We start from the raw sequence: 20,618 nt of genomic DNA, 5'->3' as shown, positions 1-20,618 counted from the left end.
TAAGGTTAACAGTCGGTTAACAAATAAGGTTAACAGTCGGTTAACAAATAAGGTTAACAGTCGGTTAACAAATAAGGTTAACAGTCGGTTAACAAATAAGGTTAACAGTCGGTTAACAAATAAGGTTAACAGTCGGTAAACACATAAAAAATCGCAACAGTCCATTCCCGGTTATCGCATCTCACTATCTTATTGCTGACGTAAAATTTTATAGTGACGAGTAAATGTGGCCGCGTTTCACGTTAACGGCAGTTTATACGTGCTCGTATATCTCGCAACGAGGCGTCAGAGCCGTCACCACCGTCAAACCATGACCGGCTCACTACTGAGCACGTGTCTCCTCTCAGAATGAGAAGCCTAATTTATATTAATTTTTGACATTTGTAATACCCTTATTTTAATAAAGAAAATTGTGACTTACCGCCGCACTCAGAGTCGCTAATCGTTACTTAAGATTGAGTTAAAACGAGACAGATTTGTGTGAGAGATATAGCCCTGTCTCGTTTTAACTAAACTTAAGTAACGATTAAGCGACTCTGAGTACGGCTGTTAAGTATTTAATGTGACTAATTTTATCAAGACTATGTACACGTTGTTAGGTATATCATAACATATTGCATGCTAATAGGCAGAATTTGGCTGTACCTTTTTGTTTTTGTAACGTCTCCACTGTTTACCCAGATTCGCAATAAAGATAGATATTTGTATTTGTAGCACGCCGCGCTGGCCAATCCCAGATTGGCAGACTTTCACAAACAAATTCCTGAAAGACAACGCATGGGAAAGCCGGGCATGCCATCTAGTCAACAAGTAAAGTCACTACATATTTCGTCACGATCACAATCCCCTTATACTAAATAGTTTAACCGTAATCTAGATAACCAAATTTCCGCTGCACTTTGAACTACAATTAAAAAGTTATCAAATATGTAGCAGTTATCTCACACTTCCGGGTGCTAAATATCGACTAACCCCGGGTTCCAGGGGTGACCTACTAGTGTTCTGTTGGGTTCGCAGAGCCTCATTCACCCGTATTGACAACTCATCAAAAATGCAATTTTTCAGACCATTGGGTCAGTTCTATAGAAAATATAATTGAAAAGTGATCTCTTTGAGAAGAGCTTGGTTATACTTAGAAATAAGAAAATCTATGCCCTCATTGAGGCGAGCGTTTGTATATTGGACTAGCTTATGCTCGCGACTTCGTCCGCGTGGACTACACAAATTTCAAACCCCTATTTCACCCCCTTTGAATTTACAAAAATACTTTCTTAGCGGATGCTTATGTTATAATAGCTATTTGCATGCCCGATCCGTCCAGTAGTTTGAACTGTGCCTTGATAGATCAGCCAGTCAGTCAGTCACCTTTTCTTTACATATGGTAAAGAAAAGATATGATAAATATTTAGATTCTGGATTCTGTTTGTAATCATGTATTTAAATATTTCATCAGACAAGGTACCTAATAGAAGAAACCACAAAATCTACTTAAAAGAAGAAAAAAGGAAGAAAAAGTGTGTACGCTGTACAAAAAGGTTAAAAATACAAACTTAGTTTAACATTCATAGTAAGTTTGTTTCCACGGCTAACGAACTGATCCGCCCCACAGTTTAGCACGTTACCTGTTGGTTAGTTTAAACTCTAAACAAAGGAAATATTGTACGCCATAACAGTTAAAAACTAACTGGCGATGGGATTTATGACGGTTACACACGCGATCTGCGAATTTAACAAACCATGTAGTAAAGTGTTTTGCGATAGCATAACAGAGAGATAAAGGTCACTGTACACCACCAGAGACGAGAATCGCAACAAAGTTAACGCCACTTATGATAAATGGGTACCATTTATTGAACATTTTTGATTTTCAATCGTAAATTTGTAATTCCAGGATTCCATATGAGTTATAAGTAACCAATTATTGTTGATGAATAAATTTTCATTTCAATTTCAATTATATGTTGAAATGAAATATCATTTCAAAATATAATTGACTTCGTAATTAATAACAGTACACGGCAGAAAATAACGTATATCGACCTTTAGAAAGAGGGTTTTATATAGCATTGTCTCCGTCGTTGAGACCGACAAAACGTCACATAGGTATGAGTGACAGAGACAACGCTCTACAAAGCCGAAATGTCATTCTAAAGGCCGATGTACATTATTTTCTGTACTGTAATTACGTAAACTTAAAACTACAATGTTAATTTCCTTAATAAAGGCCAACGCAGAATACAGACGAAGTGAAGTATAAGAGTGGAGCCTACCTAATTACCTAAATTAAGCTTTGTGCACTTTGATACACCGTTGAAATTATAAAACACCCTTCCAGCATCAGTTTTGCTCTCCAATGCCGCGCTTGGGCGCGCATGGACTTGCCATGCGCTACCACTGTTATGACAAAATACTACATAAAGTTTTTATCAAGAAAGTCGCGCCTCGGTTCTGCCGGTGTGTCTTGTGCCTAAGGCTATGGCACACGGATGCCGTTGTGATTGTGGCGTGGAAATCGTCGTGACGTGATAGCGTGATTCGTGACAGCTCATTATAGTCCGTTCAAAGTTGTAACTAGGCATGTAAAAACGTGGTGGAATTTAAAGTAAATCTACTTCCAAAAAGCGAAAACCAGTGACGAAACTTGGTATACTTAATAATATATTATTTTGACTCCCTTGTCACGAATATGATAACAAAAATTGGCAAAAAAAAAACTTAAAAATTTGGGAGTGACGCTTGAACCTCTCACTACCGGCACAGCTGAACACACACACCCTAAAATAGTCTAAATCGGTTAGGAAATAGGAATGAGCGATTGTGTAGGTACACCGAACGAAAGTAGGTTCTCCTTCGTTTTCCATATTAGGTATATTCAAAATGGCGTTTGCGCCAATCGCGGACTATACCTTTACGTGGTTTACTCAATTGTTTTTACGTAGACTCTACGTCGCGCGTCGTCGTAGAGCCGCTACGTAGAATGTCTACAGATCGTTCACTATAACGTCTTTACCCCTGCCGTTATGTTGGCACCATTGCTTTGCATGCTTTATTCCTTAGAAATTAGGGTTCATTATTGTGTGATTTGCAATGGTGCCAACATAACGTCAAGGGAAAAGTTACAGTGAACGGTATGTAGAGTAGGTACTTTAAATTGAAACCGTTTCAAATAAAGAATGTGCCGACGACAAAAACTTAAGTGGCGATAAATCCTCGCTGGGGACTTCACGCGAATGTTAACGCACGCAATTTAAATATTTGAAAATTTCCACTTTCCCGGAAATTCCCATTACAACCATGCGCTGAATCACCACATAATACTTATTATGAAACTATATTACGCGACAGGTCGAGTTGGCAATCGAGTTGTGAGACGGGAGGACGCCCAGCACACCTGCACGTCACCCGCGTTATCCTGCAGGGGCTGTGCAAGGCTAATATTATAGGTACATTAAAATAGCCAGTTAATTCAAATGCACTAGCCAATTTGGTCCAGCATATTTGCAAACGCCACAGTGTGCGACTGTGCGGCGGCATAATTAAACTTTGATAACGGGGCTGCACCTGACATGATGCATGCATGCATGTATACATGTATGCATGCATGCATGTATACCATGTATTGGTCGACCGACGCTTTACCACTTTCAATAACAGTTTACTAATTAGTAAACACTAACTTTTACCCTTGGCATTGTCTGCGTGAAATTCCAGTCAAAATTAAAAATACTAATATTTATATTTAACTAGCTTACGCCTGCGACTTTGTCCGCGTGGACTACACAAATTTCAAGCCTTAATAAGGGTTAATTTTCACCTCCTTAATAAGGGTTGAATTTTCAAAAATCCTTTCTTAGCGAATGTCTACATCAATTATGACGTAGCGTAGATAGCTATTAAGCTATCTGCGTGCCAAATTTCAGCCCGATCCGTCCAGTAGTTTGAGCTGTGCGTTGATGGATCGGTCAGTCAGTCAGTCAGTCACCTTTTTCCTTTTATATATTTAGACTAGCTGACTCGCCCCGGCTTCGCTCGGGTGGAGTTTAGAATATTGAGGGGGAGGTTGAATTAAATTTTTCTCTCTGTAAGAACCATCCTCGTACTTCAAGGAATATCATAAAAAATAATTAGCGAAATCGGTTCAGCTGTTCTCGAGATTTGCGATGAGCAACACATTTAGTGATTCATTTTTATATTATAGAATAGATAGAGATAGAGATTACTAGGTGTAAATTGCTCCAAATACAATCAATTTTCAATTCTGTTGCTATAGGTAGTACTTACTAAATAGTGTACCTAGTTTTAGAATAGAATAGAATAGAATAGAATAGAATGTTTTTATTCTTGGAAACTTTTTACAAGTGCTTATGAATAGTCAGGTAGTTTTAATTTACCACTGGTTCGGAATGCCGTTCCTACCGAGAAGAACCAGCAAGAAACTCGGCGGTTGCTCTTTTTAATTTTTCATTTTACAATGTTATTATACCGTACTATACAAGCCATTGCAGCCCCGTGCATTGCTGGAGCGAGTCAAAAACAAGCTTTTTTATCGTTTACATAGTCTGCGACTGTATAATATGCTTTTTTTAGGAGCATACTTTTAACACATTTTTTAAACTTGTGTAAAGGCGCTGCATTAAAAGGAAATGCTGTAGGTAGGTATATCGGCATTAAAGAAATTCTTTTCGAAATAATTACATCGCAGTTGAAGCAAACAACTGCTGCTGTGAAGTTTCCGATAGAAATTCAATTTATCTTTGGTAAGTTTAATTAAACAGTCATTTCCAATCAATTTCTCAGTAATCATAAAAGCTCTCAGAAATGTGATTTATTTCAGTTGTATTAAGGCACGCTTACACCGGCAATTGAAATTCCGCAATTCCAGGCAATTTAGTCAATTATGACGTCACCACCACATGAAGCCCTTTATTTATTTATTTATTTATTGGGGATGTAAGGGGGTGAAATAGGGGTTTGAAAATTGTGTAGTCCACGCGGACGAAGTCGCGAGCATAAGCTAGTATAATATAAAAATGAATCGCTGTATGTGTTTCAATCGCAAATCTCGAGAACAGCTGAACCGATTTCGCTAATTCTTTTTTCATAATATACCTTGAAGTACGAGGATGGTTATTACGGAGATCATTTTTTTGTGCGATAAGCTTCAAGCAGATGAAGTCGCGGGGATAGCTGATAATCTAGTAAATAATAACTTGTTCCGAATTTCACGCAGCCAATTCCAAGAGGAAAACTTTTTGAAGTCAAAGTATCACAGAAAGTACTTGTTCGTCTTTATTTTGTTATCAAAAAGACCAAATCTTGACAGCACTCGAGTGTAGGACCCGTCTTATTTAGGCCAAGTGTACGCCGAGAGGGATCAGGGATAAACTACTTGACTTCCTCCCAAAATCCAAATAAAACAATACCTATTTATACCCGTTTTAATTATTATTCATCATGATCAACCCATCGCTAGCTCACTACAGAGCACAGGTCTCCTCTCAGTACCCGTAGTACAAGATTTTACGTCTCACCAAACCAAACCAAATTCGAGAGTCGAAATACTTCCGCGTTACAGTAAACTGGATCTTAAATGCCTTGTTTTAAAGCTCAAGTTTGTCTACACTTCTACAGCCAGCGCTCCAAGCGGAAACATTGCGAAATTAAAATCAGTGGCATTGAATATTTGACTTCAATTCAAGGCTGTTTAGGTCCATTTTACTGTAACGCGGAAGTATTTCGACTCTCGAATTTGGTTTCGTTTGGTGAGACGTAAAATCTTGTACTACGGGTAAGCGAGAAGGGTTTTGACCATAGTCTACCAACACTGGCCATGTGCGGATTGGTAGACTTCACACACCTTTGAGAACATTATGGAGAACTCTCAGGCATGCAGGTTTCCTCACGATGTTTTCCTCCACCGTTACAGCATGTGATAGGTATTTAATCAATTAAAACGCACATAACTCCGAAAAGTTAGAGGTGTGTGCCCGGGATCGAACCCCCGACCTCCGAAAGAGGCTATCACAACCTAAAGTGGCTAACCACTAGGCTATCACAGCTTATTATTATCATATTACATTTCTACAGTTCGTCTTACGTCTCAGTTCTATAAGTTCTGCCTGGAAGAGATCACTTTAGTGATAAGGCCGGCCTTTGTTTTTTAAGTGTATCCTGTATTCTTACTCTCTGTAATTTTGTTATACAACAATAAAGTTGTTCAAACAAATAAAAGGAAAAGGTGACTGACTGACTGACTGACTGACTGACTTACTGCTGACACAACTCAAACTACTGGACGGATCGGCCCGAAATTCGGCATGCAGATAGCTATTATTGATTATTGATTTGAAAATTCAACCCCTAAGGGGGTAAAATAGGGGTTTGAAATTTGTGTAGTCCACGCGGACGAAGTCGCGGGAATAAGCTAGTAAAATATAAAATAACAAATAGGCTGCATGGACCCCACCAAGTAGGAAATCATCCATATCCATAATTCCATACTAATATTATCAATGCGAAAGTGTCTGTCTGTCTGCTAGCTTTTCACGGCTTAACCATTTAACCGAATTTGACGAAATTTGGTACAGATATAGCTTGCGTCCCGGGGAAGGACATAGGCTACTTTTAATCCCGGAAATTCAAAGAGTTTCCACGGGATTTTTAAGAACCTAAATCCACGTGGACGAAGTCGCGGGCATCATCTAGTCGGAGAATAAATAAAATAACAAATAGGCTACATACATGGACCCCACCACGTAGGAAATCATATGAAATAATCTGGTACGCTGACGGATGCAGACGACCTACCCCTAGCTATTTCCAACCTATAGGCGCTTCTATTTCCAACCTATAGGCGCTTCTATTTCCAACCTATAGGCGCTTCTATTTCCAACCTATAGGCGCTTCTATTTCCAACCTATAGGCGCTTCTATTTCCAACCTATAGGCGCTTCTATTTCCAACCTATAGGCGCTTCTATTTCCAACCTATAGGCGCTTCTATTTCCAACCTATAGGCGCTTCTATTTCCAACCTATAGGCGCTTCTATTTCCGGCGGAACTTCCATTAGAATATGTAAATACCTTCTGCATTCTGTCATGTCAGGTAACTGCATACACCGGACACCGGAGGCTTTCATCTAGTCTATTGTTAGGGTTCTGTACCTCGAAAGGAAAAAAGGAACCCTTCTAGGATCACTTTGTTGCCTACTGTCTGCCAAGAAACCTATATGGTACTTCTCGTTGACCTAGAATCATGAAATTTGGCAGGAAGGTAGTTCTTATAGCTGACATGACAAATTTGAAAACCGTGAATTTGTGGTTACATCACACAAAAAAAAAATTGTGGTCATGAACTAATAATTAGTATTTTCAAATATCAAGTGGGGTATCATAATATTATGAAAGATCTTCACCTGTGCATTCTAAAATAGATTTTTATTTATTTTTATGCATCATAGTTTTTGAATTATCGTGCAAAATGTCGAAAAAATACGACTGTAGTACGGAACCCTCGTTGCGGGAGCCTGACTCGCACTTGGCCGGTTTTTTAAACTTTTCTTGCCTCTTATATTTTTTTCGCTCCTCTAAAAATAGCTCGCACCCCGAAACATTCCAAAAATAAAACACGGACTACTTACGAAGTCCCGATATCTGTACAGATAAAAAATCACAAGCTGGCATTCCCTATCGGGCATGAGCCAAGGACCTCTATTAATACAAGTTCACTGGACCTGCCGATTTGCCTGCTGATTCGTTAACTCGGTGTCTAATACTAAATCATCATCCGAGACAGAGCATTGCGCACATGACTGGGTGCCCTGCGTGCGGCGTGCCCGACGACCAGCACGAACGAGGAGCTACACGAGGCTACCGACCGAGCTATCGCGGTTGCGGCTCTTTTGGCTGCCCGTATTTGAGGTAACCGTACTCGAGAAGAAGAAGAAGAAGACTAAATGATAGCTACTGAGCTCATTTGACATTTATTGTTAGTCTTAAGTTATCGAATCGCCCCGCTGTTTTAGAAGCAACTTGATTTTCGCCATTTGGCGCTGATATCAGCAGTGAGCGTCATGCGACCGTACTCGGAACTAAAATAATATGTCAGTGATGTTAGACAACTGGCAACATAATGTCAACACGAAGACCAAGAAACAAATAATCATATTTAATTCCCGGTACAGTACCTACTCTACCACTTTTATAAGTAACGCCGATGTAACCTTATTCCGAAAGAAGTGAAAATATTTCAGCCAATCATAGCGTGTATCCGTCCGCTCTTGGTTGTTGCATATATGTTTGAACGCGCGAATTATAAGAGAGACAGCACGAGTATCTGTTGTTCTTGCGCTTAAAATCTTAACGTCAAGCAATAAGGTCTGTATTTCATTGGTATACATTCGGTTTTGGTCAGCGTCAGGTTGCAGTATTATGCGCAAACGAATTTTGCCAATGCGACTTATAACAGTGATAGTACAATATGCTTAGTACGAGATTTTATGTCTCACCAACGTTGAGAGTATTAGAATGTCGAAACACTTCAGCGTTATAGTGAACTGGATCTTAACTGTCTTGTTTTAAAGCTCAAGTTTGTCTACACATCTACAGTCAGCGCTCCAAGCGGAAACGTTGCGAAATTAAAATCATTGGTATTTTCAATTTAAGGATCTTACGATCCATTTTGCTTTGACATTACTGTGTTTCGACTCTCAAATACGTAGTAGTAGAGACGTAAGTAGGTACTTATACTAAGCGTACTGTACACTCGGCGGAGCGCTTCACATCTGCACAAAGAATGACTATCATTTTGTATGGCACACCTCTTCCAGCGAGCTTGCTTGTATATGTTCATGTCAGTGGGTTAGAGTCATTGACCCTTCGATCGCGGCAACTAGGTCAGCCGGCCGTATCCGTTCCCATTAATGAAGTGGAGTAGCTTCTCAAACTGTGGGCTACTACCCTCCCCCTACCCCCCCCCAGATAATCGGCCGCATTGTGGAATCATATAAAACTCTCAAGGCTTAAGCGTCCTTGGGCTCAAGACACACTGAAGGTGTGGGTGGAGTGGTGGAGTGGTGGGACGCAGCTACTGTTTTTATCAACTTCAATAAATAAAAAACCGGCCAAGTGCGAGTCAGGCTCGCGCACCGAGAGTTCCGTAGTACAGTCGTACTTTTTCGACATTACGGCTCTGAACCCTTCTCATTCTGAGAAGAAACCTATTCTCAGTAGTGCGCCGGCGATAGGTTGATCATTGATGAGTAGGTATACTGACAGACGTTATCAGCATTCGATCCGCCCGATGCATTCGAATCTGTCACGGGAACTTTTCGAAAAGTTAAATTGCAATGGTCTAAAGTTAAGTTTCAGTTCCCTGAAAATAACAATACCGCTGTTCTGTTCTGGTAACGTTCCGTACCCGTAGTACAAGATTTTACGTCTCACCAAACGAAACCAAATTCGAGAGTCGAAATACTTCCGCGTTACAGTAAAATGGACCTATAAAGCCTTGAATTGAAGTCAAATATTCAATGCCACTGATTTTAATTTCGCAATGTTTCCGCTTGGAGCGCTGGCTGTAGAAGTGTAGATAAACTTGAGCTTTAAAACAAGGCATTTAAGATCCAGTTTACTGTAACGCGGAAGTATTTCGACTCTCGAATTTGGTTTGGTTTGGTGAGACGTAAAATCTTGTACTACGGGTACTGGTAACACGAAGCGATCCAATTTCCGCGTAATTTTCCCTGAGGTTTAGAGTTCAAACGAGTTACCATAACACTGTGGAGTCAGTGTGCTTTATTTCATGGTAGTAACGCCCATTTCTCCACAGTAATGCGAGGAGTAAACAGACCAAATGAAATCAAACCATAGCATAGGGGAACAAGGTTTAATTCGGGTTGTAAAGCTTTGCCTCGTGCCTGTAGAACAGCAAGATGTAAGTTTACATTTTATTACTCGGTAATAAAGGGTTATTCCCGTTGAGTCACACCCCCGTGTGTAACACTGTGACACAAGGTGCCTAAAATTTCAAAACATTCCCGTTGAGTAACACTGTTACACAACGGGAATTAATTTGAACTTGTTGGCACCTTGTGTCACACCTACATAAATACATATTATTGCGCGTGTATCAAGTATTAACTGATTGTGCACTTTTCCGGGATGTTATTTATTTATAAATACAAGATGGCGGACATGAATTTTTTTACAAAAAATTGACATGGGTGTCGTTTTTAGGGTTTTCGAGGGTGCTGAATTTGATGATGACATTTATTCTGAAATCCAAGATGGCGGACATGGATTTTTTTACAAAAAATTGACATGGGTGTCGTTTTCAGGGTTTTAGAGGGTGCTGAATTTGATGATGACATTTATTCTGAAATCCAAGATGGCGGACATGGATTTTGTTACAAAAAATTGACATGGGTGTCGTTTTCAGGGTTTTAGAGGGTGCTGAATTTGATGATGACATTTATTCTGAAATCCAAGATGGCGGACATGATTTTTTTACAAAAATTGACAGAGGTGTCGTTTTCAGGGTTTTCGAGGGTGCTTAATTTGATGATGACATTTATTCTGAAATCCAAGATGGCGGACATAATTTTTTTTTTACAAAAAATTGACATGGGTGTCGTTTTCAGGGTTTTCGAGGGTGCTGAATTTGATGATGACATTTATTCTGAAATCCAAGATGGCCGACATGGATTTTTTACAAAAAATTGACATGGGTGTCGTTTTCAGGGTTTTCGAGGGTGCTGAATGGGATGATGACATTTATTTTGAAATCCAAGATGGCCGACATGGATTTATTACAAAAAATAGACATGGGTGTCGTTTTCAGGGTTTTCGAGGGTGCTGAAATTGATGATGACATTTATTCTGAAATCCAAGATGGCGGACATGACTTTTTTTACAAAAAATTGACATGGGTGTCGTTTTCAGGGTTTTCGAGGGTGCTGAATTTAATGATGACATTTATTCTGAAATCCAAGATGGCCGACATGGATTTTTTTACAAAAAATAGACATGGGTGTCGTTTTCAGGGTTTTCGAGGGTGCTGAATTTGATGATGACATTTATTTTCAAATCCAAGATGGCCGACATGGATTTTTTACAAAAAATAGACATGGGTGTCGTTTTCTGGGTTTTCGAGGGTGCTGAATTTGATGGTGACATTTATTTTGAAATCCAAGATGGCCGACATGGATTTTTTACAAAAAAATTGACATGGGTGTCGTTTTAGGGTTTTTGAGGGTGCTGAATTTGATGATGACATTTATTTTTAAATCCAAGATAGCCGGACATGGATTTTTTACAAAAAATAGACATGGGTGTCGTTTTCAGGGTTTTCGAGGGTGCTGAATTTGATGATGACATTTATTTTGAAATCCAACATGGCCCACATGGATTTTTTACAAAAAATAGACATGGGTGTCGTTTTCAGGGTTTTTGAGCGTGCTGAATTTGATGAACCATTTATTTTCAAATCCAAGATGGCCACAATGGATTTCTTACAAAAAATAGACATGGGTGTCGTTTTCAGGGTTTTCGAGGGTGTTGAATTTGATGGTGACATTTATTTTGAAATCCAAGATGGCCAACATAGATTTTTTACAAAAAATAGACATGGGTGTCGTTTTCAGGTTTTCGAGGGTGCTGAATTGGATGATGACATTTAATTTTAAATCCAAGATGGCCAAAATGGATTTTTTACAAAAATCTCCCATGTCTATTTTTTGTAAAAATCTATCGGCAATCTTGGATTTCAAAACAAATGTCATCATTAAATTCAGCTTGCTCGAAAACCCTGAAAACGACACCCATGTCAATTTTTTGTAAAAAATTCATGTCGGCCATCTTGAATTTAAAAATAAATGTCATCATCAAATTCTGCACCCACGAAAACCCTGTAAACGACACCCATGTCTATTTTTTGTAAAAAAATCCATGTCAGCCATCTTGGATTTCAAAATAAATGTCATCATCAAATTCAGCACCCTCAAAAACCCTAAAACGACACCCATGTCAATTTTTTTAAAAATCCATGTCGGCCATCTTGGATTTCAAAATAAATGTCACCATCAAATTCAGCACCCTCGAAAACCCTGAAAACGACACCCATGTAAATTTTTTTAAAAATCCATGTCGGCCATCTTGGATTTCAAAATAAATGTCACCATCAAATTCAGCACCCTCTAAAACCCTAAAACGACACCCATGTAAATTTTTTTAAAAATCCATGTCGGCCATCTTGGATTTCAAAATAAATGTCACCATCAAATTCAGCACCCTCGAAAACCCTGAAAACGACACCCATGTATATTTTTTGTAAAAAATCCATGTCGGCCATCTTGGATTTGAAAATAAATGTCATCATCAAATTCAGCACCCTCGAAAACCCTGAAAACGACACCCATGTCTATTTTTTGTAAAAAAAAATCATGTCCGCCATCTTGGATTTCAGAATAAATGTCATCATCAAATTCAGCACCCTCGAAAACCCTGAAAACGCTACCCATGTCTATTTTTTGTAAAAAATCCATGTCGGCCATCTTGGATTTCAAAATAAATGTCATCATCCAATTCAGCACCCTCGAAAACCCTGAAAACGACACCCCTGTCAATTTTTTGGAAAAAAATCCATGTCGGCCATCTTGGATTTCAGAATAAATGTCATCATCAAATTCAGCACCCTAGAAAACCCTGAAAACGACACCCATGTCAATTTTTTGTAAAAAAAAAATATGTCCGCCATCTTGGATTTCAGAATAAATGTCATCATCAAATTCAGCACCCTCTAAAACCCTGAAAACGACACCCATGTCAATTTTTGTAAAAAAAAATCATGTCCGCCATCTTGGATTTCAGAATAAATGTCATCATCAAATTAAGCACCCTCGAAAACCCTGAAAACGACCCCCCTGTCAATTTTTGTAAAAAAAATCATGTCCGCCATCTTGGATTTCAGAATAAATGTCATCATCAAATTCAGCACCCTCTAAAACCCTGAAATAGACACCCATGTCAATTTTTTGTAAAAAAAATCATGTCCGCCATCTTGGATTTCAGAATAAATGTCATCATCAAATTCAGCACCCTCGAAAACCCTAAAAACGACACCCATGTCAATTTTTTGTAAAAAAAATCATGTCCGCCATCTTGGATTTCAGAATAAATGTCATCATCAAATTCAGCACCCTCGAAAACCCTAAAAACGACACCCATGTCAATTTTTTGTAAAAAAAATCATGTCCGCCATCTTGTATTTATAAATAAATAACATCCCGGAAAAGTGCACAATCAGTTGATACTTGATACACGCGCAATAATAATTATGTATTTATGTAGGTGTGACACAAGGTGCCAACAAGTTCAAATTAATTCCCGTTGAGTAACACTGTTGTGAATGTTTTGAAATTTTAGGCACCTTGTGTCACAGTGTTACACACGGGGGTGTGACTCAACGGGAATAACCCGTAATAGTAATAGTAATAAGGGTGTAATAAAGGTTTCTATACAGCAGGTGCTAAGACACTTACCTTGGACTTTACTGCTATTAAAACAAGAGTCATTTTCGCACGGATACATTTACGTGGAAAAGTAATTCCCAAGTACGTGGTAATTTATATTAGGAAGAGGGGAAGGTATGTATTAGAATTTTATGAATGGCTTGAAAGGTATTGAAAATGTTTTGAAGCCACATAATAAATTTTGTTATTCTCTACTCTCTAGGTAGGTAGGTATAAGGTTATTAACTAATTAAATAAAATGCCAAATTATAATAGACTAGATGATGCCCGCGACTTCGTCCGCGTGGTTTTAGGTTTTTAAATATCCCGTGGAAACTCTTTGATTTTTCGGGATAAAGATTAGCCTATGTCCTTCCCTGGGATGCAATCTATCGCTGTTCCAAATTTCGTCAAAATCCGTTGAACGGATGGGTCGTGAAAGGCTAGCAGACAGACAGACAGACACACTTTCGCATTTATAATATTAGCATGGACTGTGGTTTGCAGAGTGCATGACTAGGTACCTACCTATCTTGCAAAAGTTGCCGATTCGATTTCTAGAGATTAAAAAACCGGCCAAGTGCGAATCAGACTCGCGCACTGAGGGTTTCGTACTACAATCGTATTTTATCGACATTTTGCACGATAAATCAAAAACTACTTACTAGAATCTCATTCAAACCAATTTTCGGTGGAAGTTTACATGGTAATGTACCTACATCATATTTTTTTTTTAGTTTTATCATTCTCTTATTTCCGAAGTTACAGGGACACACACACACACATTTTACCACTTTGGAAGTATCTCTCGCGCACTTACATCTACAGTATAGCATAGTTTCAACAGTATAGCTCTTATAGTTTCGGAAAAAAGTGGCTGTGACATACGGACGGACAGACAGACAGACAGACAGACATACATCTGTAAGGGTTCTGTTTTTTGCCATTTGGCTACGGATCCCTAAAAAGCCGTTTTGAAACAAGTAAACGCAGTTAGAGGTCGTAGCATCCGATTAAATTAATACTTATTATGCAAATATTTTGAGAGAGGGATCAAAATTTAAATTAAGTAGCTAGGTTCTTAATTAGTTAGTAAAATAAAATTAGGTTAAAGCTTTTTTTGAGTAATAGAGCAAGATCCCAGTGCCGCCAGACCTTCCTATTTTCTGAGAAACAAAATGTATGGGATTGAGTAGTCTTAGTGTGTACTTGTTCTTCATGCATCATGATCAACCTCAGCACAGGTCTCCTCTCAGAGTGAAAAGGGTTTTGGCCATAGTCTACCAACACTGTCCATGTGCGGATTGGTAGACTTCACACACCTTTGCGAACATTATGGAGAACTCGCAGGCATGCAGGTTTCCTCGCGATGTTTTCTTTCACAGTTAAAGCAAGTGATATTTAATTAATTAAAATGCACATAACTCCGAAAAGTTAGAGGTTCGTGGTCGGGCTCGAACGCCGACCTCCGATTAGATGGCGGACGTCCTAACCACTGGGCTATCATCGCTTTTTTACTACTATTAACGTACACATATCTGCTAGCTTGTGCCATGGGCTAATTTATAGATATCAGCTACTGAAAGTACCTATTTGAAAAAAATGCTTTTTTTTTTTATTGAGATACAAGTTAGCCCTTGACTGCAATCTCACCTGATGCTTACTTTTCTTAAAGACTGACTGCTGATTTTCATGCATGTTTTCCTGCCGGAAGTAATTTCCACCAGACGCTTCAAGCTCGCAAAAATAACATAGTTTATCTTACTTATAATCTGAGTTGTATTTTTTATATTATGGTACTCAGGAAGTATACATAAAAATCAGCACTTAGACATTAAGAAAAGTGAGTAATATTTTACGTGTCTTTAGCAACTGATATCTTAAAATTGGCGTACATTAATAGTATACACTAACACTACTCTGTCCCACACATTTTGTTTCTCAGAAAATAAGGAACGTCTGGCGGCACTGGGATCTTGGACCATAATATAAATAACTAGATCATAATATAATATCATTAGCATAATATTATTAAAATGACCAAATAATATTTAACATAAAATGATTTACTATCCACAAAAACTTAATAAAAGAGTATTTTGCATTAATTGTCTACCTCATGTTATGTTACCTACTTCTTCAGTAAGTAAAGAGCTGTGTACCTAACTAGTTACCCGCCCCGGTTTTACTCACTTGGAATCCTTGCTTATAGTGAAACAACGGTATAGAGAAAACATACAAAATATGCAAAATTTCAAGTTTCTAGAAGTTGAGAATGCCATAAAATCAGTTATTGTTGTTATCAGCTACCTAAGTAAGCTGTGATAACCGAATGTGACCACACAAGGCCACAATATGAATCACAGAAGCTGTGGTCCGGACCTTTATAAGCATTTTTATGATAAAATGTTTTTTACTATGACAAATAATTAATAACTTTAATGAGATGAATATAAGATTCATTTCGGTTAAACTGTTTCTACTTAATAATTTATATACCTATAGCTTTTTTATTTGTATACCTAGATTTTCGTATAACCAGATTTTACACCATCAAATGATAAAATGGCGTCCAAAGCTAATGTCATCTTCAACGTTGTTTTATTATCGGTCGTGATTAGTGTTGGAAATGTTATAAGACTTAAAGTGAACCCTTTCGACAGAGAGATCAAACGTGCGTTAGGATACCATAATGATTCTCTTCTCAACTTCACAGAGTTGAGTGGCCAGTACGGCTTTGCATCAGAAGAACATACGGTGACAACTGAAGATGGATACATTCTTACCATTTTTCGAATAAAAAGCAAGAGATGTCAGCAGTTCAAAAGTCCGCCAGTGATTCTTATGCATGGACTCATCCAGAGCTCGGACGGCTGGTTGAATGCTGGACCGAATGCAGGATTGGCTTATCTGATAGCAGATGCCTGTTACGACCTGTGGGTTGGAAACCAGCGTGGAAACTATTATTCCCGAAAACATATCCACTTAGATCCAGATAGAGATTCCAAATTTTGGCAATTTTCTGTAGACGAGATCGGACTGTACGATATACCCGCTACTATAGATTATGTTTTACGGAATACTGGGGAAGAGAAGCTGAACTACATTGGCTTCTCGCAGGGTGCTGGGACCTTCTTCATCATGTGCTCGGAGAGACCTGGATATTGTGACAAAGCGAACGTTTTGATAGCATTAGCTCCAGCCACGAGGCATACCCACAGCAAATCAGTTATGTTTAGAAAGATATGTGAAAGTGTCAGAAAATTGGAAGGAGTTTTGACTTTGACAGGTGTCCATGAACTTTTTTCTAAAGGTGCGTTCGTGCAAGAGTTACTCGCCTTTCTGTGTAAGTTTAGAGCAACTTCCGAGATGATTTGCGGGACGGTGGTCGGTGTGCTCGACTCCTTCCATCCAGGGTCCATATCTGCCGAAACGTTGCAAGTTATGATTGGGTATGTGCCCGCTGGAACTTCGACACACAACATGGCGCGATACGGACAAAGTATGCGAACGGAAAAATTTCAAAAGTTTGATTACGGAAGAGGGAGGAATCTTGGAATTTATGGAACTGAGCAGCCCCCGAGTTACAATCTGACTGCAGTGACCGTACCGTGTGTGACGTTTTATGGAAGAAATGACTATATCGTTGACCCCAAGGATGTGTTTTGGTTGGTGAACCAGTTGCCGAACGTGTTGGGAACGGAAGAGATAGCTGACCCATTGTGGAACCATTTCGACATGACCTACAGTCAGTATGTCAACAAAATGTTATTTCCTAAAGTGCACCAGTACTTACAAAAATATAGTAGAAGTTAATAAACAAAGTAAAACGACTGCGCTACAAAATGCCTGAGTTTATTTTTCGTTCAACCACAGAGTAAGGATATGATATTACACACAGAGAGTGGTTCCGTGGTTTTTGTGGTTCCATATTATATGGGAATTTCCCAAAAGGTCCCACATCAGAGCTATGGGCACCTATGTATACCCTATACCGCGTTCATTGGCATGGCAATAATGCTCGTTTACTTATGAAGAGAGTATGAACAGGTCAGTCAATGTTCTCAGCGTACATTCAAAATCCGTTAATATTTTATCGTTTTGTATTTTGCGTCTATCATTAATCATCTTGTTAGTGTAAGTGGCACTGCCGTTCCCTTTAGATGTAAAATAAATAAATAATAATAATAGGTCCAGTTTATACTGAGCTATAAGTTTATACTGCATCACGATATTGGCATCCGTTTAGTCGGTGCCGTTGTGGATCGGTTGCACGTAAACAACGCGACGTATAAACGAACATAATTAATTGTTTAATTGATACACTTCACAAACAGGCGGCATTTAAAATGCGGAAACAATGTTGTAGTTGCCCTTACACTAGGCGCGCCCCGTGGCTTCACTTATATTAATAAGTGTATTTCAATCAACGTGGCTACTAAACCGTGAACAACATATTTTGTTACTAGCTGTTGCCCACGACTTTGCGAAGATTAGGATTTTTAAAAATTCCCTTAGAACTTTTTGATTTTTCAAGACAAAAAGTAGCCTATGTCACTTTCTAGGTCTTTAAAAACCTATATCTATACCAAAATCACGTCGATTCGTTGCAGCGGCGTAATTGAAGGACAAACCAATAAACAAATACACTTTCGCATTTGTAATATCGGTAGTGATAATGACCAAGAACTATAAGTAAGTAGCTTATGCCCGCGATTTCGTCTGCGTGAACTACACAGATTTCAATTCTCTATTTTACTCCCGGGGGTTGAATTTTCGAAAATCCTTTCTTAATAGATATTTACATCATAATAGCTATCTGCATGCCAAATTTCAGCTCCATCCGTCTAGTAGTTTGAGCTGTACGTTGAAAGATCAGTCAGTCAGTCAGTTATATATTTAGATTTACGAAGATTAATAAATTAAATATATTTACGTCCTGAAAACGTTGTGCGCAAAATGATATAAATATACTTATACAAAAACGTGCAATTTAATTACTTCTTTTATTTTTTGTGACGTAATCACCATTATTCCATTTATAATTAAGTTTTTCCTGACTCGGTATCATACAATACTATCATAAAAAAATGACAGACAGACAGAGACGTCGAGAAGTTTTAATATTAACATTCAATCCTTAGCAGAGTTACCCGCTACATCGTCAGTTGATATCATGGCGTCAAAAGCAAATGTCACCTTCAACGTCCTTTTAATATCAGTGGCGATTATTGTTGGGAACATAATAAGACTAAAGGTGATCCCTATCGACAGTGAGATGAAGCGGTACCTGGGCTACCACGAGGACTCATATCTCAATTTCACACAAATAAGTGGCAAATATGGCTTTGTGTCTGAAGAGCATACTGTCACAACTGACGATGGATATATTCTTACCATATTCCGGATAAGAAGAAAGGAGTGCAACCAGTTTAAACGACCTCCAGTGATTCTCATGCATGGCCTTCTCCAGAGCGCAGACGCTTGGCTAGACGCTGGTCCTAACGCAGGGTTAGCCTACTTGATAGCTGAGCAGTGCCACGATCTGTGGGTTGGCAACCAGCGCGGGAACTACTATTCTAGAAGACACGTTCATATGGACCCAGATAAAAATTCAAAATTTTGGCAATTCTCAGTCGACGAAATCGGACTCTACGATATCCCCGCTACTATAGATTATGTTTTAAAAAATACTGGAGAAAGAAAAGTGAACTATGTCGGCTTCTCTCAAGGTGCTGGGACGTTCCTCATCATGTGTTCGGAAAGACCTGGATATTGTGACAAAGCGAACGTTTTGATAGGATTGGCTCCTGCAGCGAGACAGACTTACACCAGGTCAGTGACGTATAGAACATTTGCCAAAGCGATAAGCAAGTTTGAAGGGGTATTGTCTATAACAGGGTTCAATGAAATGTTTTCTAAAGGCGCGATTGAGCAAGAGTTCCTTTCTTTTCTGTGCAAGTTCAGAGTGATCTCGGAGGCTCTTTGTGGGAGGGTTCCTGCTCTAATCGACGCGTATCATCCGGGTTCCGTGGACGATGAAACTGTACAAGTACTTTTCGGTCATTTTCCGGCCGGTACCTCCACGCACAACATGGCGCGATATGGACAGAGTATGCAATCGGATAGATTTCAAAAATTTGATTATGGTGCAAGAAATTTAGAGATTTACGGCGTGGAGCAGCCACCGAGCTACAATCTTAGTGCATCGACCGTGCCTTTTGTAGCGTTATATGGAAGGAACGATCACTTAGTGGACACAAAGGACGTGGCCTGGCTGGTGAAGCAATTGCCGAATGTGTTGGAGGCGAGGGAAGTGGCCGACCCGCTGTGGAACCACCTCGACGTGACGTACAGTCAGTTCAACAAACGATTGATCTTTCCCAAATTGAACCAGTATTTATTGAAGTATAGTGTAGTTTAACTTGCGGCACTTTAATTAATAAAAAATTGATCTCCAAAATTAATTATTATACGTACAAAACGACTTTTCACGCGCCGTTTTAACTTTGTGTGTCAATTGTCATGTCAAAAGTACGATTTAAGGCCTTCTTTTAAGGTGGAAGACACGGTCTGCTCGCGAAAATCAAATTTAATTTGGTTTGCGCAATTTGTAAACTAATACGACAAAGTAGGCTTATGGCATTCAAATTGAGCTCATAGGGCCTAGCAGTATCATCTTCACAGGCTTATATAAAAATCTTTACTTGAAAGTGTTCAGTTTAAGAAATTAGTCAAAATAATGAGTTTGACGTGAGCTACTCACAAATTAGGCATTATTTTGACTAATTTCTTAAACTGGACACTTTCAAGTAAAGATTTTTATATAAGCCTGAGAAGATGATACTGCTAGGGGCTCAATTTGAATGCCGTAAGCCTACTTTGTCGTATTAGTTTACAAATTGCGAAAAACCAAATTAAATTTGATTTTCGCGGGCAGACCGTGTCTTGGGCCTTAAAGGTAAACTGTATTTTTGACATGACAATTGACCCATAGAGTTAAAATGGCGCATGAGAAGTCATTTTGTACGGACTATAATAATAAAATTAGTATTGTTAATTTGGTCTGAGTAAAATAGTGCTGTCATCATATAAATTATTTTAGATCATAT

General features: G+C 38.8%; 3 protein-coding genes across 4 annotated transcripts in view; 2 read left to right on the top strand and 1 right to left on the bottom strand.

The window, feature by feature from the left end:
• The window catches only part of LOC117983448 (uncharacterized), an 80,222-nt gene that overhangs the window by 38,692 nt on the left and 20,912 nt on the right, over positions 1 to 20,618 (bottom strand). The window lies entirely within an intron of this gene.
• Positions 16,072 to 17,322, top strand: LOC117983452 (lipase 1-like). The gene has a single exon (XM_034970007.1). The coding sequence runs from the start codon at positions 16,072 to 16,074 to the stop codon at positions 17,320 to 17,322; it is 1,251 nt and encodes a 416-aa protein (XP_034825898.1).
• Positions 18,644 to 19,979, top strand: LOC117983453 (lipase 1-like). Its single transcript, XM_034970008.2, has one exon. The coding sequence runs from the start codon at positions 18,683 to 18,685 to the stop codon at positions 19,928 to 19,930; it is 1,248 nt and encodes a 415-aa protein (XP_034825899.1). The 5' UTR covers positions 18,644 to 18,682; the 3' UTR covers positions 19,931 to 19,979.

The sequence above is a fragment of the Maniola hyperantus genome, chromosome 7 (assembly GCF_902806685.2).
Source record: "Maniola hyperantus chromosome 7, iAphHyp1.2, whole genome shotgun sequence".
NCBI lineage: Eukaryota > Metazoa > Arthropoda > Insecta > Lepidoptera > Nymphalidae > Maniola > Maniola hyperantus.
This window is presented reverse-complemented; position numbering and strand designations above follow the sequence as displayed.